Source organism: Accipiter gentilis, chromosome 5 (genome assembly GCF_929443795.1).
Source record: "Accipiter gentilis chromosome 5, bAccGen1.1, whole genome shotgun sequence".
Taxonomy (NCBI): domain Eukaryota; kingdom Metazoa; phylum Chordata; class Aves; order Accipitriformes; family Accipitridae; genus Astur; species Astur gentilis.
The window spans coordinates 43,675,836-43,703,626 of NC_064884.1; the positions used below are offsets into that span (position 1 = coordinate 43,675,836).

Genomic DNA, 27,791 nt, shown 5'->3' on the forward strand with positions numbered 1-27,791 from the left:
CTCTGCCTCTGCTCTGAACGCTGGAGATGTCAGCTCTTGCAGTCCTGCTCGTTGCCCCATTGCTCATGTCAGAGCCTTGTTAGGGTACACCCATCTTCAGTGTGATAAGGTGAGCCTGGGCTGTTTCTGATAAATAGACTTCGGATTGATGCTTTCCAGCTCCTCCGCAGGAAGCAGCGGGGTCACCCTCTATTCCTATCTTGAACCGCCAAGCTGGAGATAGCTCTTGGAGAAGAGGTTCCTCCTTTAAGACCCTTTCTGGAGAAGAAAATAAATACCCTATTTCAAAAGAGCTTATGAGTCATGTGTACCCGCCCTCCTGAACCGTGGGTGCCTCCGGCGGAGGTGTCATGTGAAGGCTCAGCCTTGCCAAGTCTCTGGAAACCAGAGGGAAAACGTTGAGCTCCTGCATTGGCTTCACCTTGCCAGGGTGACGCGTTGTGCTTGCCTAACACTTCTGGCGCGATCTGATCTTGCCCCTATGTCTGTGCGCTCAGATCAAGTGTCGGAGGCAAGCCTGTCGGTCTGATCCTGTCTCTGCTCCCCCCCGGGAGAAACGGCTTTTTTAGCAGAAGTGTAGAAAACCCAGCAAAGTTCCTCAAACAAGCAACAGGCAGAAGTTGTCTGTGTTGTTAGAAGTTGCTCTTCCCTTGGTGAGTCAGGTCTCTGCTATTCTGGAAACCGTTAGTCCAGCGCTGCCATAGCCTGATTTTAGTTGTTCATTGAGTTGGGGGAGTGAATGCAGGGAAGATTTTAATCAATGCAATGCAGATACTTTTGAGATGGAGTATGTGACAAGCAGGGGGCTGGCCGGCTGGCCAACCATCTATGTAGATAAGTCAGACCTTTTCTTTTGTCTTTTTTACTAGTACTTGAACTGCACCACCACCCTTGTGTGCACGAAAGGGGAAACCCAGCTAGAGAGATACTGACAGTGAGTGTAGGAAGTGCTGCACGAAGGAAGAAACGAAGTTTAACCCCAGGGAGGAGGAAGAGCGTGTCTGAAAACAAAAAGAAGGGGCTGCAGGGATGAAACTGAGGGCGATGAGTGCCAGGGGTATGAAGGTCCTGGACTGTGCCGGCACCTGCTGGGGTGGAGAGCAGGAATGTCACTGGCAGGAGGTATACAAAGCCAGGGTGACCTTGGAAGCTGTGGTGACAGTACCCCCTGTTGAGGCCACTTGCAGGGCAGTGGGAGATGGGCATCGTTCAGTGCTGCAGCCACACAGTAACTGTCACTCGCTGCAGAGCGAGGGGGTTTGTATTTCAGACCTAAGGCATAAGGGATTGGGGAGCTCTGTGTCTTTAGCTTATTTTTTACTTACTTTTCCTCTGCCAGAAACGTTTTTCCAGCTTTGTGTTTATCAGGCAGTTTTAGCTTTATAGGGTTGGCCTGCTTATATCCAAAACCACAGCTTGTGTGCATACTCATTTAAAATACTTTTTAAAGTGCTATTTGGACTATGTTTGCACAGGTATTTAGTTAATGCAAATTCAGTTTTGCAAGTCTGTTCTCCTCTCCCTCTCCTCCTGTTTTCCCCCAAAGTGCTTAGACAAGAGCTTGCAGCCGTGTGGCTTAGAGCACACCATCAAACTTCTGAAGACGCCTGCGAGGTTTACAGGTGGTTATGAACTTGTTTGCACTATTGAGACAAAATGCTAAAATCTCCTTAAAGACCTCAGCCTTTCATGCTCCTCAGTGGTTGCCTGGGGGGAATTGAAGTCCTTTGGTTCTTGCATTGAAAGCACTGTTCTGTATCCATCCTCTTGCCAGAGCTGCTCCCTAAGAAGTCCTTACGTCTCCGGTCTCCTGTTCACATAGTGACTTCTGAACCCTTGTTTTGAAGTCCTGTATGGAAACCCATGGCTACAGCGAAGAGTCCTCAACTAGAAATGGGGAATAAGAAAGTTGTGGCTATTTAAGAAGCTTTTTTTATTAATTTATGATCTTTCTCATCCTTCCTTAGAGTGTTTCTGGATCCCAGCCACTAGAGAACTCGGGTATTTCTGCTGCAAATACTCCTGAATCCCATCCCGCCAAGCCCTGTGGAGCACCAAGACCCGTCAATGGAGTTATTAACACGTAAGCTGCTTGCATATTATGAGAAGAGTCTGATTTTTATGATCTTTACAAAGTCCCACTGGAAGCCAGCCTGTAATGTGCTGGTTGGTAGTAACTGGGTTGGTAACGGTATAAATGGTCTCTTTTTGAAAAAAGCATGGTAGTAGATCATGCTTGGAAACACTCTGGAGGAGATTGCTTGCTTGAGGTTTTCTGCTGCATTATTTTTCTGCAAATGGTATTAAACTGAGCTGTGTTTACATGAACAAGCCCTGCAGGCAACCATGCAATGAGCATGTTCAAAACTGTTTCTTTATGGGTATTTTTAATACACTTGCAAATTGTATGATTCAAAGGTACTGGTGGCCTGCTTGCAATTATTTTGCAGAAGTATATGTAACCACCGGCCCACTTTTCTGGAGATACTGAGGTACCCAAATCCTATTGATTCTGGGAGTAAGACTTTCTAAATTCTTTGTTTCTCCAGGCTGTTTCTGTTGAGAAACTCTTTAAGTGGGTAAATGGAAACAAGTGAAAGAAATTCTCCTGTGCTACAGGATGATTTCAGGGTTAAACCACTTGAAAACGCTTGAACATGTGGTGCTTTAAAGTTCTGATAGTGGCTAGAGAAGCATTGCCAGAACCATTGCACTTGCTTAGTACCTTGAGGAGGGAGGGATGCTGCACTAGTGCAGTGTGAGCAAGCGTAGAAAGCACCAATCCACTAACTCATTGCTACAGCTGAAACACTGCAAGCTATAACAGAGCCCTTTATATGCCTGTAGCCTTTGAACTGCAGAACCTTAGACCACAGGGCTTTAATGTTTCACATTTTTAGAAATTAAACACTTGTAAAATATACATGAAAAAGTTACGTAGATGAAGAGCTGTGCTGGTATTTGGTAGGTGCCATGGTGTATTGATGCCATGGTGTATTGATGCCACGGTAGGGCAGGGTTACTGCATGTGGACAGGAAAATCCTTTGTATGTAAAGCAGAAAGGTTAGTGTTAACCTTGCACCTTTCTGGTGTCACCACTGAGAGTTGTTAGAGGTATAGTTCTCAAATATTAATCAGAATCGAGTTTACATTGAGGTTAAATATTTTTTCTAGAAAATTATGTTCTCTGTCTTGTGCTCCCTGGCATTTAGACTCCTGAGAACCTGTTGTATTAAGATACCCTGAACTGTAATTTTAAGGGATGCTGAATTCTAGGATTAAAGCTGTTCAGGTCTAGAGTGGCTTTTGGTCTTGCTCTGTGTTCGGTTTTACGTGCTATTTTTTGTTCAGAACTTCCAAAGGTATTTTTTTAAAGGATCAGTGGTGAGAGAGTGTGGAAAGCGACCAAAGTAAAAGCAAAAATTAGAGTTGGCTTAATAAAAGTTACTGCCTCATGAAACTGCAATGCTTTAAACTCCACTTAGAGTGTTTGCTAAGGTCTGAATCGTGAACTGGCTGGTACTGCTGGGTAACATGGGATGGTTGAATGAGTAACAGTATCTTTCTTACTCTTCTCTGCCTCTCCTCTCCTCTCTCCTCTCCTCTCTCTTCTTGGGCAGTCTTCAGCCTGGCCTGGCAGAACATGCTCAGGGAGATGGCCAGGAAGCTGAGGAGCTCTTGCATAAAAAGCAACGACTGAACATGGTTTCTTCATCTTCGGATGGAACGTGTGTAGCAGCTCGCACTCGCCCAGTACTGAGCTGTAAGAAGCGACGGCTTGTTCGACCTAGCAGCATTATGCCCCTTTCCAAAAAGGTTAGTGCTGTTTGGTTTTTTGATGCAGTATATAGCTAAAGCTCCACACCAAAGAGCCTGATGTACTGATGCGTTGGTCCAGTGTGCCTTTGCTTTTTGCATGAAGAGGTCTCCCTGCTTTGGGAACATTTGTGGTTATTAAGACAGGAAAAATAATGGGGAGGAAGAGGACAGTGAGGCTTCAAAGGCTGTTGAGAAAGGAAGGAGAAGCTTTTAATTTGTTGGAAGACTTTTATTAGCTGGAAGACTTTTATTAGCTGTCACTGAGGAGGGGAGATACTGAACTCTGATGTGGGTTTTCTCTTCTAAAACCAACCAGTCTGAGGTGAACTTCAGGCTGGGTAGTTCAATATGGCACAGTCTGAGCAATTGAAAGAAGCTCTGAAGAGTCAAGTATCAGGAAACCTTAACTCTGAGCACAGGAATTAACACAGCCCCAGGAACTCGCTGCTACTTGCTCAAAGGAAAACTACAGTTGTCTGACCAGGCATATGTGGGATGTCTTGCAAAAGGCCTGCCAAGGTGATCGTGTTCACTTCCGCTGCTTAAGTTTGGAAATTGCTGAATGCCATGACTGTTCCTGGGGTTTTTTTTCTTCTTTTTTTCTTTTTTTTTTTTTCTTCTTTTTTTTATTTTATATTCCTCTGCCTTATGCAGAATTCAGTTAAGTGGAAATACTGTTTATTGCCTGTGTGAGGAAAGGCCGTGCTTCATTAAATTTCTCTTAGGAATGCCATAAACTGTCAGCTGGAGGATAGATAGTTAGAAGTTGAGGGAATAAGGACCTTTTTTGTGCATGCAGCTTTCATGATTGCAGAACCATAGATGGCAAAAAGCCACTTACCTTTGAGTTAAAGTGTTTCAAGTCAAACTTTACCCCAAAGGTTCTGGGGTTTTCACTCTGTAGGTGCTGGAGTTTTAAAGAGAAGCTCAAAAAGCAGCATTTTTCTGAGCAAAGTAGATTCTCACTCAGCTGAGTTAGCTTTAACTGATTACTTGTTTGCAGTTTCATCTGGGGTATTTCTGGTAGAGCTCTGCAGTGACAGCTTGGAAGATCTTCAGTGATTTGTAAGTTTATGAACCATCTCATAGGTGATGCTGACTTGTGCACTCAGTGTTTGAAGAAGTGGCTGTTAGTTCTGTGTTAGATCTTGACTGTAGTCATCAAATACATTTGATAATCAGAGGTGGTTCAGAAGAGCAATTCCAAAGGATGGACAATGTGCCAGATAGCAGAGGGTTTCTGTGGACTCCTCCAGTTATTCAAGAGAAAGCTGAGTGATGGCTAGGTCATTGTCCAGACATACCATGTCCAGTTGACCACACTCTTCTGTCTAGCACAAAGTGGTTGTGGATTGCTGCGACCAGAAATCATAACCAGGAGAGTTCACTGCTTCAACAGAGATCATCCATAAGTATGCCTACTGTTTTACAAAATCTGAATACATCACTTGAAATTTTTAACTTGGGAGATGTCCTGTAGGAAATAAAAGTGGCTTAAAGGTTGAGTGGGACTGTAGCCTCCATTGGGTTGGAAACAGGACTGGTCTTGTGGAACAGGATGGGAAGGGGTCTCCTGCAGTCACCCTCAGCATCCCCATGCCTCAGAGCAGGCTGCTTTATCCTTATACTGTGCCAGGTGGTATGTCTAAACCTCGTTAGGCAAGCTATTTGAGTGCTTAGCTAGTCTTGTCCAAACAAACCAAGCTTTCTAATATAAGCTGCCTTAGCTGCCATTTAAAGTCATTACCAGTAGTCCAAGTCCTGGTGTAGACTGGTCAGCTCCCCTCGTCGCTTCAGAAGCTCTCCCTGAAGTGTGAAAGTTGATGTGGTAATTCTTAATATGGTCACCTGTACACTAAACAAGCCATGGGTCTTATTGATTTTGCATATAGGATGGGGTTTTTTACCTTGTAATTTTTTCGTTGTTTTCCTCTCTGTTTGATGCTCACATTTCTTAAATACGTGCCCAAAACTGGGTGCAGCCCTCCAGCTCACATGTTAGCAATGCCGAGCAGAGTGGCAGGATTACCTCATGTGTGTTGCACAGGCATCCTGTTTATAAAGCCCGGTGGGGTGTTAATTCTCAGTAATGGTACAACACTGCTGATTCATGCTCATTTTCTGATCCATAACAACCACCAGATCCTCTGTGCAGAACTGCTGCTCAGTTACCTCTTCCTCCTCTTCACTGGGCACTGAAGTGTCCACTTGTTCCATTTGCCCTCAGTGAATTTATTTGATTTATTTTAGATCATTTCTCTTAATTTGTAACCATGAGTGGGTTTCCAGCTCTTTCCTTCGAGGTGCTTGCAGCCCTTCTCAGTTCTAGTGTTATTTGCTAAGGCTTAAGGATATTATCTCTTCCATCATTCATATCATTAATGGAAATGATTTGAGTAATACTAGACTCAGGACAGACTTCTGCATGATCCAGTTTGATATGTCCTTCCATTTTGATGGGGAATCATAGGTTGCTGTCTCTGTATGGGATTTACATCCAGTTGTGCATCTGCCTACAGTGGTTTCATATAAATGAAGTCTATATAAAGTCCATAAATCTGTGAACTGAAAAGTCTGTCCTGGTTTAAGAAACAAGGTTGAAAAACACCCTTTATCACCCTGTAAAGATGTCCCTGTAAGTGTCAGCTCTTGGCATATAGTCATGGCTCTCTGACCCATCTGAACTCAAAAAGGCTTTTTTTCCCTCTCTGACAACTGAATTGTGCTGCCTCATGATTTTTATAAATGAGATTTCAACCTATATAAAATTAAACACTTTTAGTCAAATTTAGTAGATGTTAAACTGTCTGTGGTGGTGAGTAGTAGTTTTCAGTTGTGTTTATGCAAAGTGAAAGTGTCCTTTTATGAGTCCAGACTAAATGAACAGGTTTTACACAAGGTATTAAAAAAACCCAACAAAACAACAGCCTTTAGGATGTTTTTTATGAGCTGTCAAAGAGGAACATGTGAAGAGAGCCCTTAGTTAGACATCTTGACCTCTGATATGTTCACACTATTCTCTGTCTCCTTTCCAGGTCCATCGTAATAGCCTGGTGCGATGTAGCTGTGATGTGAACCCTTCATGTGCTCTGTGTGGCACTCGAAGCTCGACGACTCTGGAAATCCAGTATGATGCCCCTTTGCTGGAGCGCCTCTCCCAACTGGACTCATGTATTCATCCTGTTTTATCATTCCCAGATGGTAAGCACAGCACTCACAAAGCTGCCAGGGTTATTGTGAAACTGGTCCTGAGATGGGTTGCAAGGGTTGCTTGGAGGTGCTCCAGAGCCTCCTTGTGCATCTTGGGCTTCCAGAAGAAGTGCAGATGTGCTTGGGTAGGACCAAGTTTGTTGGTCTGCAGGTATTTTTAGGAGTAGAGCATTTACTGGAGTGAAGGGTCTGGGAAAGCCTGAAGGCTGCTCTGCTATAAATCTGTGTTATGGGAACCTGACCTGGAGCGTCACTAGGGGTGGAGAAACCAAGCAGTGCCTGGGAGTCTGTACTGGGACAGACCTGGGTCTTAGGCTGGTGGTTTTGTTGCTGTAAACCACTTGAGAAATACTTGCTTCCGTAGAGTTTATTCATCTGTATAAAATTATATGTGGAATGGTTTAAGTCACCGGAAATCGTTCTGACCTTGTAAGGAATTGTAAATGATCTTCCGTGGTTCAGAGGATACAGTAAGAAGGGATGTTCCCGTTAAGGCACTCGTTTCCCTGTGTTACGGTATCAGGGTTAATCATCATTAAAGTAATAACTAACCAACCCTGACTGTAGGGTATTCACAGATTTCATGTGTAGGGACTTTTCCCAAGGGAAAAGAAGTAGTTTCCAGAGTCTCTTGCTTCCTAAACTGCCAGATTAAATATAAGCCTGTTCTTTGACCAAAAACTATTGACTCGCATGACATTGATGTCCATCTGTCGTCTTTTTCCTCTGATCACAAAATATAGGACCACAAATGATAGAACTGGTACTTTTATCAGGAGACCCAGGCAGTAAATAGATCATAGTGTTTCCTTTCCTTGGTAGGAGTGTCTGGCTACTTGAGGTGTAAAACACCGCTGGTAATGCTGGGAGAAAGGTGTGTGTCCCTGCTTCTCATGAGGATGTAAAGTGGTTGGTCCAGGTTAAGACACTGCGCTAACCTGTGTGTTTGGGTCTAAATTCCAGCTTTGCACAAACTTTGTGTGACAGTGGGAAATGCATGGAGTGTCTGGGAACAATTAGTCTGGCATCTTTCACTAGCACTATATTTAAAACAGACCAAAATAGTAAATTGGTGCTATTTTTAAAAACCAAATCTCTCCCCCTCCCTGCCCCAAAGAAGCATCTCTGTTAAGGAATGCTAAAGGAACTGAACGCACTGAACTCCTGAAGCAGAAATTTATTTCCTGACTTCACAGCACGTGTAATCCTCTGTCTATAGTGTTAAGTCTAATACCCTAGGAAGTGGTGAGAAAACCTGTTGTGTACTATTGCAACATGGCCACCAGGCAAATTATCTCATCCAGTACTCACTTTCCATTTTCTTAGGGTCAGCTGCAGCTAGTTCACATGGTAAAAGATCCATTCTGGCTGCATGAGACTAAAAATTTTGGTTTTAAAACTATACAGTGTAAAGCTTAAAACACCTCTACAGAAATACCCATCCCCCCCCCCCCCCCCCCCCCCCCCCCTTCCTTCAGATTAACCTAGTTTTGCTAGGGTTGCTTTTGGGGGATGGGTATTCTTTTCTATCCAAACAAAAAGCCAGGTAGCATGTTCAGGTAGGGAAATTACTCTGCCTGGCATTGTTAGTCTGCATCAAGGTGTCTCCCTGCCCGAGTATTAATCCAGGTTGCTGTTGGTGCTCCCCCATGATTTTCTGGGGGTCTCACCTTGAAAGCCAACTGGCTGTGTTGATGGGCAGAGGCTGAATTATGACTTTCTGGAGAAGCTTGTGAGGTTGTTAGATGGAGCCTGGCCTTAGAGCTATGAGCATGTGCTGACTTTCACTTTGAGCCTGTCTCTCCGGGGCTCTCCGGTGCCAGCAGCCGAGGATGTCGGGTGCAGTTTGCCAAGGGCAAAATTGCCAGGCACTCGCAGGAGGAATAAAGATCATTTATTCTTCTGGCAAGCGGGGCGCAGGCATCACGGCTTTTAACCCGTTGGACTTGCGCTTCGTAAGCGCTTTGTCCCCTTCCTTTCAGGTTTTGTTGTTGGGTTTTTTTCTGGTTCATCTCATTTCTTGCTGGGAATTTTCAGATGATGTAATAACCTTGGTGGGGAGGATGAGAGCCGGGGCTCTCGGGCTCAGTGTGGTTGCCATCTGCCGGTCCCTGGGAGGCCTGCATCGCTCGGCCGAAGAGGAGGAGGAGGAGGAGGGGAGGAGTGATGGTGTCGCTTGCTGCACAGACTCTGGTGCAACCAGTGCTGACAGCAGGACAGTGACGAGCCAGCAAATAACTCATTTTCTGCTGACGTTCTGCTTGAATTTTTCCCCTCCCTCTGACCTGTCTTCTCCTTCCACAGATGTGGGGGCTGCTGGGTTGGGATGAATTTTCGGGAGAAAGCAAAAAATTGACAGAGAAGAGCCGATTTTTCCAAAGTCAGAACACTTCAACACAGTGATTTTGCAGCCTTGCTGGCCACGTCCTTAAAGGACTGGCTTGGCCCCTTACTCTTCTTTTGCTCCACGAACCAGTAGTGGTGGCCAAAGAGCTGCCGTTGCACTGTGATAGCCCTTCCTTAGCAAATGGATGGGGCTAAACCAGCGCTTTAACCGTCAAGGTACTTGAAATGCAGCTGTCCTGGCTTTTTCCTGAGAGTCAAGTTCCCCCTATTAATAACAGCCGACTCCAGCCCCTGCTCTGCCAGCTCTCTCTGTCCTGTTTGCCTGCCTGGATCTGCTGGGGCTTTCCAGTCCCTGGAGCTGGTGGGGAAATGTTGGGGAGGGGTTTACATATCAGCCATTGAGACTACTGATGGGGCTTGAATCTCTGCCACTTGCCCTCTGAGATTATCTAGATGCGGTTTCTAAATCCCATGGCAGCTCCTAATTGCCTTCACGTCCCCTCTGCAGGCACAGAGTGAGGAGCTTTATTCCTTGTGCAGGGCCTGGGAAGGTTCATCTCTGCTCAGAGCTGCTTCAAAGTCCCTGTGAAAATGTCATGTGAGCTCGAGAGATGTGGGGGAGGGATGTTTGTACTACTGATGCTCATCTTTGAGCTTTTTAACTCCTAGTTGTGGCAGCGTGAGTTTGCATTGAGCTGCGTGTCCTGCTGGCAACAGTCTGCTGGTCTGTACTGGGGGAGGAGAGCAGATGGGTGGCATGTCAAACCACAAATGTTGGTGTATAATGATCTTACAGGTGTAGTTGGAGAAGATAAATTCATGTCTCAGTAGTTCTCCTGTTAACCCTAAAGGTTTTGATGCTTTTCTGAACTAGGAATTTGGCTTTCAGGCATATAAAAGAGAGCTGGGTCTTGGAGGAGACTTACGCAGCAGTATTTGGTGATCAAATCTGAAATTTGAAGCTATGAGTATGAAAGAAAGGCTTATTTGTGGGACTCCTGAGGCTGGAGTAGTTTGCTACTCCAGTTAACGTTTTTTATAGCCTACCTTAGCCTATCTGCACAAGAAATACACTGAATAATCTCGTTAGCGTTCTGTATTTTGGCTAAGGTCAGGAGTGCATGTCTGTATGGGATTTGGGAGAAACGAAGCTTGAGGAACGTGAGCAAATGTAGCGTCTGCAAATTTCACAGCAGTACAGCATACTTTTGCTCGTGAGATGGCAAGATTAAATAGGGGCAGGTACTCTGGATTACTGTGATCTGTGGTATGCACAGAAACTTCAGGTTTGAAATGCATCAGTTACCCAGATAATTACCTGTGAGTTTGCCTGCTCACAAATGTCTGTGACCCATCCCCTGCCTGGGGTGCTCCCGGTGAGCAGCAGTACCTCTGTTCTTTGAGCCTCTGAAGTGTGCTTACTTACACAACTTTCGTTAGATGATTGAGGAGCCACATCAGGCAGATTAACGTCGTACAGGACTTGGTTGGCTTTTGGCTTGACCTGAAATTGAGGATTTAAGCTGAATTTCTCTCCTCCAGCCCGTACCTCTGTAGATTTGATGTGCTGACATATCTCAGATTCTTGGAAGTCAGATCTGAGATAGCAGAATTGAGCGTGGCAGTACATGAGATACGTTCAGTGGTAAAGACACATGTTTTTTCTGACAAAGACTTCATTCTGCTGCTGGGATACACTTGAGCTGTGAATCCTGTAGGAATGTCCTTCTCTCAAAGAGCTTCAGATCAGAAATATTGGGTCCTAACATTGCAGGTCCTCCCTGAATGTGAAGAAGGCATAGGCAAGCCTGGGTTTTATTTACAGTATGTTTGTCAAAGGCTGTTCTTCTTGGGGGACTGGGAGAGGATTACAGAACCGCAGCTTTCTGGTGCATAATTTAGTTAATTTGAATGCCGTGTTTTGTATCTCTCTGCAGATGTGCCGACGAGCCTGCACTTCCAGAGCATGTTGAAATCTCAGTGGCAGAACAAACCCTACGAGAAAATTAAACCTCCCAAAAAGCTCTCACTCAAGCATAGAGCCCCCATGCCTACCAGCAGCCTGTCTGACCCTGCTCGCAAGGACCGCCACAAGCTGGTGAATTCGTTCTTCACTGCTGCCAGTAAGTGTCCTCCCTGCCTCTGCCGCGTGCAGAAATGTTGCCCGGTTTTGCGCCCAACAGCTGTGCAATCTGGGAGGAGAGAGGAGGAGGATAACCTTCAAATTCAGCTCTCAGGGGTGATGCCATGGTATCACAGGCCAGGGCTGAAGGTGAAGTGTGTGCAGGTTGTGAAGTTCAGGCTGGTCTCAGTTCGTAGGGACCTCTTCTTGATCAGTCTGAGTCTGTGCTCATGCTGTCACGGGCAGTACTACAGCTCGTTCTGCTCTGAGCACATCTCTCCAGCTCCCTGATGGTGTTGAGCCCGACCTGTCTGGATTTATGGAGCTGGTAAACTCTGCCCGAGTCTCCTGTGCCAACAGAAAGAGAGGTGAAAACTGGCGTTTCATAGCTCTTTCTCTGTTCCCCTCCTCAGAGCGCTCACATCAAAAAATCCAACCAGACAAAGCACACAGGCCGCCTTTAGACGATTTTACGGCCGTGTCCAAGGCCGAGAGAGCGCCAGAGCGCTCGCTTGTCCAGCCTCCTGCATATGACAAAAAGCGATTGCGAGACTGCTCATCTGAGAGGAGTGAAGGTAGGCTCCCACGGCCAGGTTTCTCGGGGGGAGCTTGGGCTTTGCTGCATATCCAGCCTATCTCCCCCTTCAGCCTCGGAGAAGGGGGAACGCACTGCTTCTGGGCCTTGTCGCCACCACAGCAATGCCTCGTGTGCTCTAACTGCTTCTTCCCCCAGGGCCTCTCAAGCTGGCAGCCGCCATCAGAAGGTGCTTCTCTTTCATGCAAAGTGCTCCTCAGCACTGGCCATTTCTGGTGCACATGGTCCTTTTCTATCCACCACCACCCCCCCTTTGGGTTTTTTGCTAATGTCATTCTTAATTTTCTCCCGCTCTCCTTGTATAGTGTTGAAGCATCACACGGACGTCGGTGGCACAAGCTACTTGTCAGCAGCTGCAACCCCCACCCCTCACAGCCCTATAGCACGGCAACTGTCCACCTCCTCGGAAGGCTCCGCTCCTGCCAGCACGAGTTCACAGGGTACCTCCAGCACAGCCGTAAGTATCTAGTGCCTTTCTGGAGAGGTTCCTGAGCTCACTTCCATCATGGGGTCTCAGCTTTTGAGCAGTTCAGGCATCTTAGGCTTGAGAGTGCTTAGTATTTCTCTTACCATGCTGGACCTGTTGGTTCAGCTGGTGGTAGGGTTTGCTGGCCCTCTTTTTCACTCTGACTTTGGGTCTGGCTGGCATTCCTGGATTGACGTTGGCTGTGCAGAGAGCCAGTCAGCTGTGATTACAGGTTTACTGTCAGCTCAGTAACTGCTGGTAAATGTTGCTGTTCTCAGTAGTCCCCTGGCTTTGCTTCATGTCTGGGTTTTGGTTTCTGAAGTTGTCTGGGGATGGCAGGAAGAGGAGCCCAAGAGCTGAGCCCCCAGCAGTTGCTTAACTTACTGTCTTCTGAACACTCTCAGCCTCCTGAAATGCTGAAGGATGTCAGGATTTGAGACCTTTATGAAGCTTTGTCTAAAAACTGTCAGTGAGCAGGACCGTAACTCCCTCCCACCGTGCTCTGGGTCAGACCGATGAAACAGCCCCTCCACGAGACATCATCCATCCTCCCAGTGCCTGACCCACGTTAACAGAAGCCCTTGAATGAAGGGCTGAATTCTGCTGAACTCTTAAGAGTCCAGTGAAGAATCTGACCTCTGTCTGGCCACTCCGGTTCATGGTTTGTGCCACAGCCTAAGCTGCGTGTGACCCAGGGATAATGGAGCAGGTCTCCTCAAATCCTGATGGTGAAATCAGGGTGGTTAAGAGGCATCTGTCCATGGCATTGCTGAGGGCACTACTTCCAGCATAACCTTGTGCGCCCTTGTCCTTGCTCCAAGCTTGTTGCTCTGGCGCTGCCAGGTCCTGGCTGGGTTCCTTCACTGTGGAGTTTGCTGTTCCGTCATCAGCTGCGACATCAGTGAAGCACTCTGTGATGGTACAGGGTGTCTACAGAATCCAATGAGCAGCGGTAGTTTGTCTTAAAGGTGCTAGGTGTTTTGGAGAAGAGGACATCTCTTCTCAGGAGCTCCAGCGCGTCAAGATGATATTTCTTTGTGCTTCACACACATCTTTTGGTCTTCTCTTGCTGATTTTTCTGCTGCTCTTTCACAAGCTCATTCAGAAAAGCAAGATGAAGTGTCTTCTCTTCGGTGGCCGAGTCCAGCAAGAGCATTGTGGGCGCTGGGCTCTGGGCTCAAAGGTCCGGGTCCTGGGTTCAATCGTTTGAGTCTGGCACAGGTCTGCATCTGCTCCCCAACCGGTGCGTCAAGCCTCACTGTTGATAGTGACACGTTAGAATTTTCATGACGCTGTGGTAATAGTTGCCCCCCTGTTCCGTCCTCATCCAGCTTCACATGAGTCCTGGGGCTTGGCTGTGACAGGTCCCTGGCAGTTGTGTTCCCACATGTTTTTACACCGAAGGCCGCAGGAGATGGAGAACATGGTAAATTGCAGGTGACTCTGTTAGGAAGATGGGCCATTTGCCTATCAAGCTGATCCGTGAGGATTCATGTCGCTGTACCATCAGTGCTGCTGTCACAGGTTTGGGGGAGGCTTTTGGATAGACAGATGGTAGGAGAGCACCCAGTGTTCAGCCAGGTTTAAATAGATAAGTGTGGAGCTTATTTGTGTCTTAGAAAATCTATTCCAGTAAGAAGTGCGATACAGATGGAAGCTGTTAGGCTCCTAGTACAGCTGTCAAAACCCAAGATGAACTCCTGTCTGACTGCTTCACATTCCTTCTCTGTCACAGTGTCGCCTGTAGTGGGTCCACACCCCTGCAGGGACATGAGCACGGGGGCTGTTTCCAAACAGGATGGTTCTTCCCTCTTTCCTGATGGTTTCGCTACTTTCTTTATGTTGGCAGTAGGGAATTGGATTATATAGGAGACTTCTTTTCTTGCTGGGTCAGTTTATCAGCTGGATCAATCTGATTTGCCTGACTGTGCAATGGCTGCTGCCAGTGTGGAGATGGTGGCTGGAGCTCAGCAGCCCTTGCTCACCTTGCTGCAGTGCCTGCAGGACCACTGCAGCCCTTGCCCTTGTTTGTACCCTCCAAACTAAGGATTTTTGGTTGGGAAGAGGACTTAGAGCAAGCAGTAGGTGAACTCCATTCTGATGCAAATTGCTGTTGGTTCCGGAGTCTCCATAGGCTATATGAGCCCATTTTGCATGAGGCCACGTCATATTTCCATCAATGACTTAACCTGACAAAACCTACAACCCTTTCTCATGTGGTTCTTGTCTTCATATTACAGCAGCCAAGGAGGAGGAGAGGCGAAAGTTCATTCGATATTAACAATATTGTCATCCCAATGTCCGTTGCTGCAACGACTCGTGTGGAGAAACTGCAGTATAAAGAGATCCTCACACCCAGGTACGTGCCTGATCCCCACCTCCCGCAGGATTGTTATGTGGCAGGCTTTTACTGTGCAAGTGTCTTGTCAGAAGTTCAGCTCTGGCCCAGGGCTTTGCTCCCAGTGCTGGTGAGGAAAGGGGCTTTCCTCTTCCTTGGAAGTAAGAGAAAGCTTGGAAAATTTCTGATCATACCATTGAGGGAGACTTGCTAAGTTAGGGAATATGTTGTCTGAGTGTTCCTCGTGCATGAAAGCCAGCTGTCCTGCTCTGGTCTCTTTGTGCAACCTAAAGTCATCCTGGTTGTCCTCTCTGCTGCTGCAAAGCTGCTGAGTTTGTTGAGCCAAAGGTCCTGGTGGTTTCCCAGCTCTGCACGTGTCTGGGCTGGGCAGTGGGTGCCTGGGCTGGGTTAACATTGCGGTGCAGGAGGAGGGCCATTGCCTTGGGTCGCACCGGCCAGGAGAAGCACTCCCATGCCTGGGCAGTAGTAGGAATCAGAAGTTTTCTCTGCCCAAGCTGACTGCAAGGAGGTGAGCTATCGGCCCTTGTTTGGATGGTCTTGGATTAACACCCTGGATGAGATCCGTTCCTGGTTTCTGCACCTGACTGCTCGGTGGGAGTGTGCTGACATGCTGCAGCACTGGTGCAACTTCTTTATCCAAACTGCCCAGTTTCCTTTTCCTTCACAGTTGTCCAGGTCTCTTACCCAACTTACCTCTCTCTTCCTCCCGGTCCTACATGCTCTTCCCAGGCCCGTTCCAGAGTGGGACAGGGATGGAGCCTGTTGCTGAGCCAGAGGAAGAGGAGGAAATGCTGCAGCATCTGCTCTGCTTCCTCTGCCCTTGCAAGGCTTCAGCCACGCTGCCAGACCAGCACTGGGAGCTGGGCAGGGAGGCAGAAAGGAAGGGCTGCAGTGGGAGGACACTGGTAGCCTTGCTCTCCATTCCTGACCCTCCCCATGTGGAAGGACATCTCCTGCCTGTCCTGCAGCGTTGTACTCAGTGGGTGCGAACCCACTGCAAAAAGATGTGTTCAAAATGGAGCAGGCTAACAGGGGAAGGGAAGAAACCCTTGTCCGATACCACAGGAGGGATTTTGGTAGACAAATGTTGCCACTCGGCTTATAAAACTGGGCCTAAGTATGTTGCTCGTTGTGGCAGGCTTGTATTTTTCCTTTCCTAAAAGACAGTGTTAGTGCATGCAGGGCATGTGCTGCTGTGCTTGGCTGTGCCTGTGATTGACTGCCCTCTGTTGTGCGTTGCAGCTGGCGTGAAGTGGATATCAGTGCTCTGAAAGCGAACCCTGATGAAGACAATGAGGAGGTAAGAAGAATTTTATTTCCGAGTTAATGTGGGATGGGGTTGGTAGCGGCTGAACAGTGTCCACAGAGGATTGCCAGAAGGGAGTGGATGCAGGGACCTCAGCAGGGGCGTGTGGAGTCTCTTCCTTTTTTGCAACAAAATGGCACAATTGGCCTTGCAGAAACCAGCCTGATGTTGGTTCCTTTTCAGGAAAGATGTGATAAGGCAGAAGTTGGATTAACTGGCTTGGGTACAGCTGAGTCTGAGGTCTGATTGCTGTCAGGAGATCTCTCTGGGCAGCTATCTTTTTATGGAATAGTCTAATCAAGAAATCATGACCAGTCATGCCACTGTAGTTATTATTTTAGCTAAACTGATAATGATGGTATTTCCTTAAACCTCTGTGTGCATGCTTACATTCTGGGATAAGTGGCCTTCTTTTGATTTTTAGTTCTCAATCTTCTCCTAAGCAATGCAGACTCAGTTTAACAAGGTGCTCTTACACTCACTGATAGCATCTGCCTCCCTCCAGACATAAACATTTATTTAAATTCATACTGCAGCTAATGCTGGCAGAACTGCATGTAGATGCATGTTTAATATACGAAAGCTGCGACCAAGCCCTGTACCCTTCCTTCCCTTCCCAGATCGAGGACTTGTCTGATTCGGCCTTCGCTGCTCGGCATGGCAAGTGTGAAGAGATGGAGCGGGCCCGGTGGCTGTGGAGCACGAGCATGCCCCCGCAGCGGCGGGGCAGCAGGTATGCCTGCCAGCACGGTTCCTCAGCACTACCTCGGCGCTGGCAGGGGCTGGCCCAGCGCACCAACAGCACTTGAATGCAGAGAGGATGCAGTGGGTTTCTCTTGGTCAACGTTTCGTTCCCAACAGTGGGATGCTTTTGAGAGCAGGTTGTGGAGGCTTTATTAGATTGACTGATCCATAAAAGTGGTTAAAAGCTTTTGCTGGTATTGGAAAGTTTGAACACCATCCGTAAGAGCAGCTTGAGGAGCCCTTGTAGGAGCAGAGCTTAGTCTTGCTTAGGTGGATGTGAAGCTACATACCAGTTAAGTTGTGGACAACCAACTCTTGCATTGTCTGTTTGGATTCTGCTTTCTCAAGCACTTTCACCGCTCTAAGAGTGTGGAGGCTGGTGCGCCAGCTCGGGAGTCCAGAGAAAAACAAAAGGGCTGAGATGGGCATGCTTCGTGCAGGAACAAGGAACACTGGTTGTTCTCAATGTTATGCTGTCTGTGGCATCTCTGCTCGATTGCTTCAGCAATGCCATTTCTTTGCTCCATTTATATACGTGTCCTTACGTTCCTCTGATCACCTCACACTTGATTCCCTTTCTGCAGTGTCTTTAAGAGTGGGTGTCTAAAACTGCACACAGTTTCCAGCTGTTGATCTCATCATAAACCTGCATAAGAAGAGATTGGCTTTTCTCTATTTTATTTCCGATGGTTTGTTTGGTTTTGAACCACTCTGTGCTTGGGCAGAAATGCTTGCTGAACTACAATTGCATGCAAACATGCACCCGGTTGTCTTAGTCTGGTTGTGGTTTCAGTTTAGCCCTGTTGGGTGTGTGCGATCGTGCAAGGTTATTTCTGCAAGAACTTTTGCAAATGCAAAGGTAGCGTTAGTCAAACTCCATTTGTGCTGCTGCTGGTGGAGTGGGGGAAATTTTGGTGTTTCTTTGCAAGCTTCTTCAGGCAGTTTGTCACATCTGATAGAATTTCACCATAATTTTGTTTCTCTAAAAACTCTCTTGTAAGGATGTTGGTGAAAGATGCTGTGTTGAGGTCCTGGCTTGGCCATTGGGGTGAATTCAAACTTCATCTCACAGGTTTAGAAATGCTGGTGGGAAGGGACTTCCAGAGGTCCAGCCTCCTGCAGGACTGCTGCCAGCAGGAAACCAGATTGGCTGTGACATTGGCCGTGGCGTGAACACTTCCAAGGATGGAGATTCCCCTGGAGCTGGGGCCAGTATTCCCAGTACAGCTCCCCAGCAGGGAGAGATGGGGATGTAAGTGTCCCTGCTCCCGCTGGCCACGTTCGTCAGCGCAACTCGGGACGTGGTTCCCTGCATTTGTGCTGAGAGTGACTTGGCCAAGTTCCGCTTGGCATTTGTCACGTCCCGAACTCCTCCTCAGCAGGATCCGTGCTCAGTCCCTCAGTTCCCATCCTGGGGCTGTTCTCTGCAGCTGCGTTAGTTGTTGTTTAGAAATTGTTGGAGCCCCTCAGGGTCTGGTAACTTCTTGTTGCTGCGATCCAGCCAGTACCTTGCTCCTTGCTTGTGGAGTACCTGGGGGCCAGGTAATAACCAGTAAATGCTGGGGTAGACTCGCTTAGTTTCCCTTAAATGTCATTCTCTTTGTGACCTGCTCCAGCAGATCTGCTGAGCCTCTTGTGGTCTTCCTGCCTCATGTATGTAACCGAATGGTTTGTTTTTTTCTTGTAGCAGCTTTTAAATTCCATCTTGACTCAGAACATCGACTCCATCTAGCTTGCCGCAGGTGTAGCTGTTTATTAGCCTCGTTGGGGCTGGGTTTGTATGTTCTGATGAACACCTAGGTACTTTTGAGGTAGATTTTGGAATTTGATCCTTGGCAGTCCTTGATTGCCACTTGCTCTTGCACTTCATCTTGAAGAGTTGCACACAGATGTGGGGACTCCAGTTAGGCTTCTGTGTTTGCAGCCTGTGTGTCTTTTATCTGGGAGTCTGTGTAGGTGCTCAAACTTTCTTAATTGTTGGTCTGAAGTCTAGGGGTTTTACAGTGCTCCTCCTACGCCCAACTGTTGAACTTGCTGCATTTTCAGCATTACTGATTCACTACGCTCGGTTCTTGCACTCCCTGGTGTCACATGGCATGTGGATGGTGGAAACACATGGAGAAGCCAATTTTGAAGAGTTTGATTTCATAGGGTGCCTTCTCATCGTGGTATTTATGCAGCACTCGCAGCGTAGGAGATGTGTGGGACATGTGACCTTAGGAGAGCAGCGTCAGTGTTGCGAAGCTGCATCGAGACAGTGGAGATGGGACAAAGATGAGTCTGGATGAGTTTTAACCTCTGGGCCACGGCATTGCCTGCTTGCGTGTGCCGAATCCCCGCAGTGTTCCCCATCGTACGGCTGCTCCCGAGGAGGGGTCGGTGGAAGGGATCATAAGGTGGTATCAGGTGGCAGCGAGCGGCCTGGGCCCCTGTATCGGTGGGAGCGCGGCGCAGCTGGGCCCGAAACCAGGCTCTCAAATGTGTTCCTATCTCAGGTCTTACAGATCGACGGACGGACGGACGACCCCCCAGCTGGGGAACCCCTCAACTCCCCAACCGGCATCCCCTGACGTGGGCAACTGCCACTCCCATTCAGAGCTATCCCACACCCACTCACCGCGCAGCCCCATCAGCCCCGAACTGCTCTCTGCCCCCCTCACCCCCCTCTCCCGTGACTCCATGCGGCTTCTGTCCAGTGAGGACACCCGTTGCTCCACGCCTGAGGCTGGCCTTGATGAGCAGGTGGGTGCTGGCTCCGTTTGTGGCTCTTTCCTCTAGTTTTGTTCCCAGAGGCTGGTGGGAAGGTCCGAGTGCTGTCTGTTGCTGCAGCGACTGCTGCAGATGCATAGAGGTGAATCTGACACTCAAATTTGGCTGGTTTATCCCCCTCGTCGTGGGGAGACAGCTTGGAAACCTGCATGGGGGAAATTCCGTCTGAACGCTCGGCCAGACGGGATGTAGAGCATGGTGCTGTTCGGCATGGGCAGCAGGATGCTTTTCCAGCGGTTGGTTCAGTTTGGAGGCTGACGCATCCTCACCACGTGTGCTAAAGCTTCCCATGCTTCGTTAACGAGGCCAGGCTAAGTCCGTGGCTGGCACGGCACCGTAGAGCTGCCTGCTCCAACCACCGCTGCGGGCAGCTGGAGTCGCACATGGAGGGGGGAGCAGGAGAGCTTTTCCGGAGGATTTTCCATAGCCTGGTGTCTCTTCCCTTTAGGCTGTGCAGCCCTGGGAGCGACGCACCTTCCCACTCTCGTACGATCCCAGGACAGAGTGTGAGGACCAATCTGACCCCCAAGACCGGTTGTCGCGCTGCACCCGGCGCACGTCGGGCAGTAAATCCTCCCGGGAAACCGATGGCACTTCTGCTTTGCCCAACCTGGCCAGCCTCAAGAGCCGAACCCCCCTGGCGACACCCTCCTCCTCCTCTTCCTCCGCAGCAGTTCAGCGGCCAGCGCACAGATAGAGACATACGGGAAGACATGAGCAAAACCAACACACAGAACTAACTCTTGGCATTAAAGCTTCCAAAATCTGCGTTTGATATTCAAACATCCTGCCGGGAATTTTCACAGTTTTTAGTGAATTTAAGGAGTTTAGAAACTGTTTTTTGTTTTCTTTTTTTTTTTTTTTTGTTTTTTTTTTCGTTTTTTTTTTTTTCTTCTCCATGTTTCCTTGTCACATGAATGAGAGCCCCCAGATTCCTCCCAGCGGAGTGAAGCCTCGGGAGGGGAGCAGCCCACCAGACCCCCCTCCCTCTTTCCTCCCCTCCCCTCTTAGGTGTATAAAACTAGAGCACAGGATTTAGCTGACTAGCAGACTTCGGGGATAGTTTTTCTCAAGCAAAAGGGTGTCTTTTTCTCTTAACCCGCTACCCCCCTCCCTGAAAGGTTTTAGTGGAGTGAAATTAGTGGTGAAAAGTGATGTCTTGGGATTGCAACCTTCACTAGCTGTCTGTCTGTCCTCATGTGCAGAGTGCCCACCCTGCACTTCCACCCTCCGGCCTTTTCCTCCCCTAGGTTGTAGTTCCAGGTATCCTGAGGGGTGACTCTGCCCCTCCCCGATCTCCCCTCTGTCCCCAGGGCCACCCACCACCTCCTCCTTCCTTCTCCCCTGGTTTGGGAGCAGCCGTTCGCTGTGCCGAGGTCTGGCTGCCCTGTCCGTCAGGGACAGCGGGGCGGGGGGGAAGGAAGGACCCTTTTAGCCGCTTCACGCACAGCTCCGCGTGGGAGGAGTGGGATTTCGGAAGCAGCTTTGTTCACACCTTGCGTGTTTCTCCTGGGTCGAAGGCAGAGAGGGGAGAGAGTCCCCAGCCCGGTGCGGTCAGACGCTTCGAGCGGGAGCAGAAGTCACGACGCACTTAAGGGACGCCGTTGGGGACGTGGCTGATGGCCGAGGCCAGCAGCAGCTTTCAGCTGGGAAACGCAGGTCTGCGACAGACGCTTGAGCTCTGCCCTCGCGTCCCGGCCCCCCCCCCACGTAGGGTTGGAAAGTTGGGGTGAGGGCAGCTCTGGGCCGCAGCACCAAGGAGCTGCCGAGAGCGGCCGGTGGCAGATGGAGCGTCCCGTGCCAGGAGCGGGACGTGGCAGGTCCGGGTTGCATGGCAGAGGCGCCGGGGTGGTCCCTGTAGCTGGGTTTGGTCTCAGAAAAGGGGAAATGAGAGAGGGAAGGGAAGGAGGGCAGGTGGTGGGCGGGCGGGCGGCTCTTGCCGCACTGAGGTGGTGGGGGGGGATCGGGGTCTGTCACCACTGCTTCGCTCCACTTCCACACACGGTCCGAGAACAGGTGTCGATTCTGTTTCATTTCCCAGTCGTTGGTCCGGCGTGCCACCTCCTGACAGGTATTTTATTTTGAAACCGAGTTCGCTGTCGTTCCTCCCTTCCCTCCCTCTCCCCCTCCCTCTCTTCCGCACCCACAGTGACTCCCGGATCCCGCACACCGTTCCCATCTGTAACGCTTTCTGATCCCGACGGTGTGGCTATTGGTCCCTGTCCTGTTGCTAGCATTGTGCCTGTCTTATGTATAATCACATCACCAAAAAAAAGGAAAAAAAAAATACAAAGGACATATTTTTTTTTTTCCATTTTGTAATCGTAAAGAAATAGTAGCTAAACTGCTTAATGGTTGGGGTTTTCACAATTTTCAACATTATCTAGTGTTTTTGGTTCTGTTCTAGTTTAAAGGATTGTCATCGTTTCTTTAAAAAAACACAATGCTACCATATCCCTCTGCATAAGTGCTTTTCTATTTATAAGGTTGAAAATTCTGAATAACCCTTTTAGCATTATAAAAACCACAAAAAAACCACCTTGTATTTTGTAAATATTTTCTTTTCCTGCTTTGAGCTGTGTAATGTCCTTGTTATATAGAAATGCTTTTCTTCCGAGAAGCTGATCTTTGTTAATGTCTTGATTCTGTTGGCAAAGCACAAATGTGCTTATAAAAAAAAAAAAAGAAGAAAAGATTAAAAAAAAAATTAAAACAGAACATTCTATGCAAAGTGTGTTTGTGAAATGCTAGGTTGGGAAGTGGAAGGGGCCCTTCCGCGCGCTCAGCCCGGTCTCGGGCGGATCAGCCGCTTCCCTCCCACCCCGCGTTTCAATGGCCTCTTTTTTTCTTTTAGAACGTTATTTCCCAGCAGTTCTTGTCAATTAGTGAAAAGAGGAATTGTTCTGCGGGATCTCCGGATTTGGGCTTTGCACCGAGATGCGCGATGGAGTGGGACCGGGGCTTGGTGGCGCTTCCCTGGGAGAGCTCACGAGAACCGAGCTCTGCCTCGCGTCGCTCCGTCAAACCACCCGGGCTGGGCGAGGAGTTTGTTTTACATTTTCAGGGTTAACCGGTTGCTGCTGATTCCGCCCAGGTACCCTTTGTGTAAATTGTTTGTCCTCCTGGCAGGTTTTGCTGTGAAAGTTGATTGTTGGCAAGAGGCGAGTGGTAGGAGGTGACTTCTTTGGGCGGTCCTAAATTTCCAAGACGAGAGAGTTACACTTTGTGCCTCTTTCCCCAAGTGGATGGGAGATGGGAAGGCGATTATCAGCCAGATGATCAGAGAAGTAGGAGGCAGCAACCTGGGCATCGCTGGACTCATTACAAGTGATTAACGGGGGAGGAAAACCAATCTGAAAAGCAAATGGTGGCGACTGTGGCTGCACAAGCAGCTGCACTGTGCTGGAAATTTCTCTGACCCAGACAAGGTGGGGGGGTGGAGGTGCAGCACCGAGGGCTCGTGGTGGCTGCTGCGGTGCTGGTAACTGGGGGATCTCGGGCTGCAAAAGCTGCAGCTGGAACAGGCTGGAACTGGGGCAGGGGAATGAGGCATTGCTGTGATGCAAAGCAGCCTCCGAACAGCTGTGGTGCTGGGGGTGGGGGCGGGGGGGGGGGGCAGAGCTGCGTTTAGGCTCGCTCAGCAGCTGAGAAAATGTGGCCACGGGTTATGCAATGAGCCAAAAATAAAAGTTGGGCTTCCTGGCGGCAGGGCCTCTGCCCTGCCCCACCCTGCCCACCGGACAGGGCCTTCCCCTTCCTGCACCCCAGTTTGGGGCAGGAAGAAGCGCAGACTCCCTGCGTGCTGCAGGGAAGGGGAGCTGGCGAGCGGTGGCTGGTGTTTAGAAAATCGGTCCCTGCCCACCTTCACCGCTCCCCGGTAGCCGGTCCTGCGGCCCCGGTGTGCTGGTAGGGCTGCGGGGGACCCTCGGAGCGGCCAAAACCCAGCTGAGCCCAAGCCTGGTCCCTGATCCTGGTCCCAGATCCTTCCTGCTCCCCGGGCGCTCCCCCCTCTGTGCAAAAGAGTCGGCGTTTGTCGTAGTAATGACTTTATTTCCAAATTCACTTTTACGGCAACAGTGTAACCCAGTTGTTAAAACGCACGATACACTATGGACATTCACAGACAGAAGCTAAGCTAGAATGATACACTGAGATCAAACCTTCCCTCCCCTCCCCAGCGCACGGCAGGGGACACGGGGCTGCCAGCACCACCGGCAGTCTGACACTGGAAGTTCATTTAACAAGCGTATTATTTTTTTTTTGAGTGCAGAAACATGTGTTTTTTTGAGTCAGTGCCGGTTTTAACCCTTTTCAGACCAAGATGTGTGTGGAGTAAAGGAAAAGCCATGGGTCAGTCTGTCCAGTTGCTCATGGTAACCCTCAGGCCTGGGTCTGAACGTCGGGGCTGGGGACGTGGCTCGGGCTGCTGGAAGGGGACAGCGGGAGACGCGGTGGATGGAAAGGGCTGTCCCGGGACACCCGCTGGCAGCCCCCCGCAGGGGAGGACGGGGGTGCGAGGAGGATGGCAGACCGGGCTGGGGACGCACGTTCGGCTGAGGGCACTGGCAGCAGGAAGGGACGGCTCACTGGAGCTCTCCCAAGGACGCGTTGGTGACCCCCAGGAGCTGCACAGGGGGCCGGGGGGGATGGCAGGACGGGCAAGCTCAGCTACACACTGTCCTGCAGCCGAAAAGGGTTAAAAGGGGTGACTGGCATTCGGTGGTTCTCCCACTTGCTCGTTTTACAGAGGACAAAAATACCGCAGTGGCTCCTACATCCTACACCAATACAAAGATAGTCACGGACTGGAGTACAGAGTCTTACAATCATAGAGTCAACTGAAACGGAGCGAGTGACAAGCTGGATGTGGGCTTTCGCTTGACCTGTTCCTGTTGGTGCTGGACCAGCCTCTCCCCAGCAGTAAAGCAGCTCCTGGGGCTGCAGAGAAAACCACCATCTTCCCCAGACACAACCATCTTCCTCCGGCGCTGGACAGGCCTCCGGCTTGGGCTGCCGCCCAGCCCGCCTGCAGCAGCAGCAGCCCAGCGCTGCACGGGAGAACCCGGTGGAGCCGAGCGAAGGCCGCAGCAGCGTGGCAGGTTCATCGGCTCCTGCCAAGGATGGGAGCGGGCCCTGTCCAGGGAGGAACCCCTGCTCTGCCCCAATTAACAGCTGCTGAAACTGCCTTGGTGGCACCCAGCCACCATCCCAAGGACAACCTGTGCTCCAGCGAGACGACCCCCCCCCAACCGCTGACCCAGTCAGACCAGGATTTCGGGCCCCCTTGCTGGGAAAGCACGGCTTTCCCTGCAGCATGGCCCACGGGGTGCACGGTCTGTGGGCCCCCCCTCCGCCCTCACCGCCACGGCCAGCAATACCCCACCACTTGGCCGGTGCCTCTCGGGGTGAGACAGGGAGGGAGGACGCACACTGAGCTGCACTGATCGCACCTCAGCCTCTTTGGTTGTAGAAGGAAGGGGACGGCCATGGGTGCAGCGCAGCCCTGGGCCACCCCCTCACACTCCCTAGGTTGCCACAGGAACAAAAGCAGCAAAAGAAATCAGTATATCAGCTCTTTTCCCCTGTCTGGTGCCGGGGGTTGGTTAGCGCTGTCTGAAGGAGACGCTATGAGGGGTAACCTGCTGCAAATGCAAACCAGGAGAGCACCCAGGGAGGGGATTCAGTGCCAGGGAGCAGCCTCTGGCCCCCGAGCGCAGGCTGGGACCTGGGGGAGCCGGCACCAGCTAAAACCGCCCTCGCGCCTGCCCCTCGCGTCCTCCCGGGTGTCTCCTACCGCTGCCAACGGCACGAGAACAGCAGAGCCATGGAGCTGCCACTTCCGCGATCTCTTAGCTGACCTTGCAGGGAAAAAAAAAGAACAACCCAAAAATGTTACAAGCTGCACCCAAACCCAGGGGCCATCCCAGCGCTGGAGCTGCGAGTGCCCCTCATAGAACAACTGCGGGCCCTGGGAGGCGCGCAGCCCCAGGAGAGCAGCGCAGAGCTGGGAAGCCCCAACGCAGCCCACCCTCCCAGCCCACGGCCCTCTCCAGGGAGCAAGGCAGGGGCTCTGTGCCCACCCACGCACCCGGCAGACATGCGGTGCCGGGCTGCCCCATCGGCGCCAGGTCTGGGCACAACCCGGAGCTCGGCAAAGCTCCCCCCTTGGACCCTCCTTGCTGGGCTGTGGCGGAGCCGGCGCGGGGGCAGCTCAAAACTACTTACAGCATTATTATTTTTTTTTTTAAACACATGCTCATTTATGAAAACAATCACCCTGGCACGGTCCAAGCATATACAGACAAATCTACTCTACAACACGAGGGGCTGCCAAAGGAATAGGGAAAAGCCTCTACTCATCCACTCAGCGGTTCCAGCACAGCCACGGAGAAGGGAACGGCCATCCGGGGCCCCTTCCGCAATGGGATACCCCGGCCTCGCCAGTACTCCAGCTGCCGGAGCTGAGAGCGGGTTTAGGGGATACCTGGCAGTTATCTTCATACACATCTCGGCTTTCGGAGGTAAAAACAAAAGGTTTCTTCCAAATCAGCAGGCAAATTTAATGCAGAAAGGGAGGGCACCTCCCTGCAGTCCCTGGCTGCAGCACCCACTACCTCTGCTGCCTGTAGGCCAGATCTCCAGCCCGGGCATCGTTAGGGTAATGAGCATGGGAAGGTCACATCCCCTCCCGTGAGGACCTCCCGCTGCCCTGTGCTGCGGTGTGGGGTGCTCAGGTCAGCGTCGTGCTGTGGCTGTCCCCTCTATCCCCCTCCCCGCTTTCCCAGGGCGGGCAGCCCCAGGCAGGGCTGGGACAGCGAGAGACCTCGCCGGGGGACGAGGGAGGGAGTGGGGGACGGGCATGGGCTGTGCGCTCCGAGGAGCAGGGGGAGAGGAGGTTTTGTACCTCATAGTGTCACTGATTTTGAAGTCCTGGAGCTAGAGCTGAATGAACAGTAAAAGCAGGTTAAATCATTAACCAGTTAGGGGATGGGGAAGCAGCTGTAAAAGGAACAGAGGAAGAAGGCCAGATTATTATTTTTGTTTCTTTTCTTTTTTTTTTTCCCTTGTCTTCTCTCATCTTTGCCCGCCGTGCCCCGATCACAAGCCCTGCTTGGCCAGCGAAGCAGACACTTCGTCGGCTAGCGTGGCAAGCTGGGGGGAGTCCACCATATTGATGCTGCCGGTGGAGGAGACGTTGCTAAGGCGGCGCGGGGAGGCATCTCCGGAGATGGTGGGGGACTTGTAGACGATTTCAGCGCCGTGGTCGGTCTTGGCTTTGGCGTTCTCACGGAAAGTCAGCTTATGAGTCTCAATCTGCAACGAGAGGAGAGGGTGGTGAGCGGGGAGGATGCGGGACACCATCCGGAGAGGCCGTTTTTACCTGCAAACTGTCCACTCGGTCACTGCCATTGTGCAGCTGGGAGGAAAGCTCAGTTCATTGGCCTGATGCCCCCAATGCCCCCAGTCCTCAGGCATGTCCCTTCCAGTAGCCCACACGGGGAAGGGGCACAACCGGAGGGAATGGCAGGACTGGAGCATGTCGGGATGCTGCCAAATTCTTCCCAAGCACCCAGGCCCAGTGTGGCGGTGGGTCCCAGGCACAGGACTCAGACGGCACAACCTGGGCTGCTCCCTCTCCCCTGGCAGAGATTTATGGAAGGGGTGGGATCCCCACATGGCGCATAATGCTGCCCCTTAACCCACGGCCCAGCTGGGCACACAAAACGCTGCTCCCACGAGCCAAACCCCTCTCTCCCGGCAAGCGCAAGGGCCAGGGAAGGGAGGTGAAGTGGATCGGGTTTGCTACTTACTGGTGCCCTCCCCAGCCGAGTGCAAGGCTGGGAGCTGGCTCTCCGGGGGGGTGGGCGGCTCCAGCACCAGGGCCTGGAGCCCAGCGGGGTCTGGGCTCGGGGTCCGAGCAGCCTGGGGACGGGTCTTGTCTTCCTTGCCTTTCTCTCTCTACAGGTGAAGAAACCCGCCCAGGGCGGTGGGGTGCAAAAAACGCATCAGCAACAAAAAACAAGATCCAATAAATGTCAACCAGAAGGAAAAAG

The 27,791-nt window shown here is 50.4% G+C and overlaps 2 protein-coding genes across 20 annotated transcripts in view; one reads left to right on the plus strand and one right to left on the minus strand.

The window, feature by feature from the left end:
• KANSL1 (KAT8 regulatory NSL complex subunit 1) overlaps window positions 1-22,054 on the plus strand; it is a 101,551-nt gene extending 79,497 nt beyond the window's left edge. For 3 of the 4 annotated variants that reach the window (XM_049800823.1, XM_049800824.1, XM_049800822.1), the window contains 11 exons: window positions 1,968-2,083; window positions 3,622-3,817; window positions 6,856-7,021; window positions 11,314-11,499; window positions 11,912-12,073; window positions 12,399-12,550; window positions 14,800-14,918; window positions 16,161-16,218; window positions 16,845-16,957; window positions 19,464-19,710; window positions 20,186-22,054. In XM_049800823.1, the coding sequence (XP_049656780.1) occupies window positions 1,968-2,083; window positions 3,622-3,817; window positions 6,856-7,021; window positions 11,314-11,499; window positions 11,912-12,073; window positions 12,399-12,550; window positions 14,800-14,918; window positions 16,161-16,218; window positions 16,845-16,957; window positions 19,464-19,710; window positions 20,186-20,434 (1,764 nt within the window). In that variant the 3' untranslated portion in view covers window positions 20,435-22,054. The remainder of the gene's footprint in view (window positions 1-1,967; window positions 2,084-3,621; window positions 3,818-6,855; window positions 7,022-11,313; window positions 11,500-11,911; window positions 12,074-12,398; window positions 12,551-14,799; window positions 14,919-16,160; window positions 16,219-16,844; window positions 16,958-19,463; window positions 19,711-20,185) is intronic. The other variant, XM_049800825.1, reaches the window with a different exon arrangement.
• A 3,963-nt stretch (window positions 22,055-26,017) lies between these two features.
• The window catches only part of MAPT (microtubule associated protein tau), a 51,638-nt gene continuing 49,864 nt past the window's right edge, over window positions 26,018-27,791 (minus strand). For 14 of the 16 annotated variants that reach the window (XM_049800856.1, XM_049800855.1, XM_049800851.1 and 11 more), the window contains one exon: window positions 26,018-27,051. In XM_049800856.1, coding sequence (XP_049656813.1) covers window positions 26,836-27,051 — 216 coding nt within the window. In that variant the 3' untranslated portion in view covers window positions 26,018-26,835. Of the gene's footprint in view, window positions 27,052-27,540; window positions 27,697-27,791 lie in introns of those variants that run through there. The other 2 variants (XM_049800840.1, XM_049800854.1) reach the window with 2 other exon arrangements.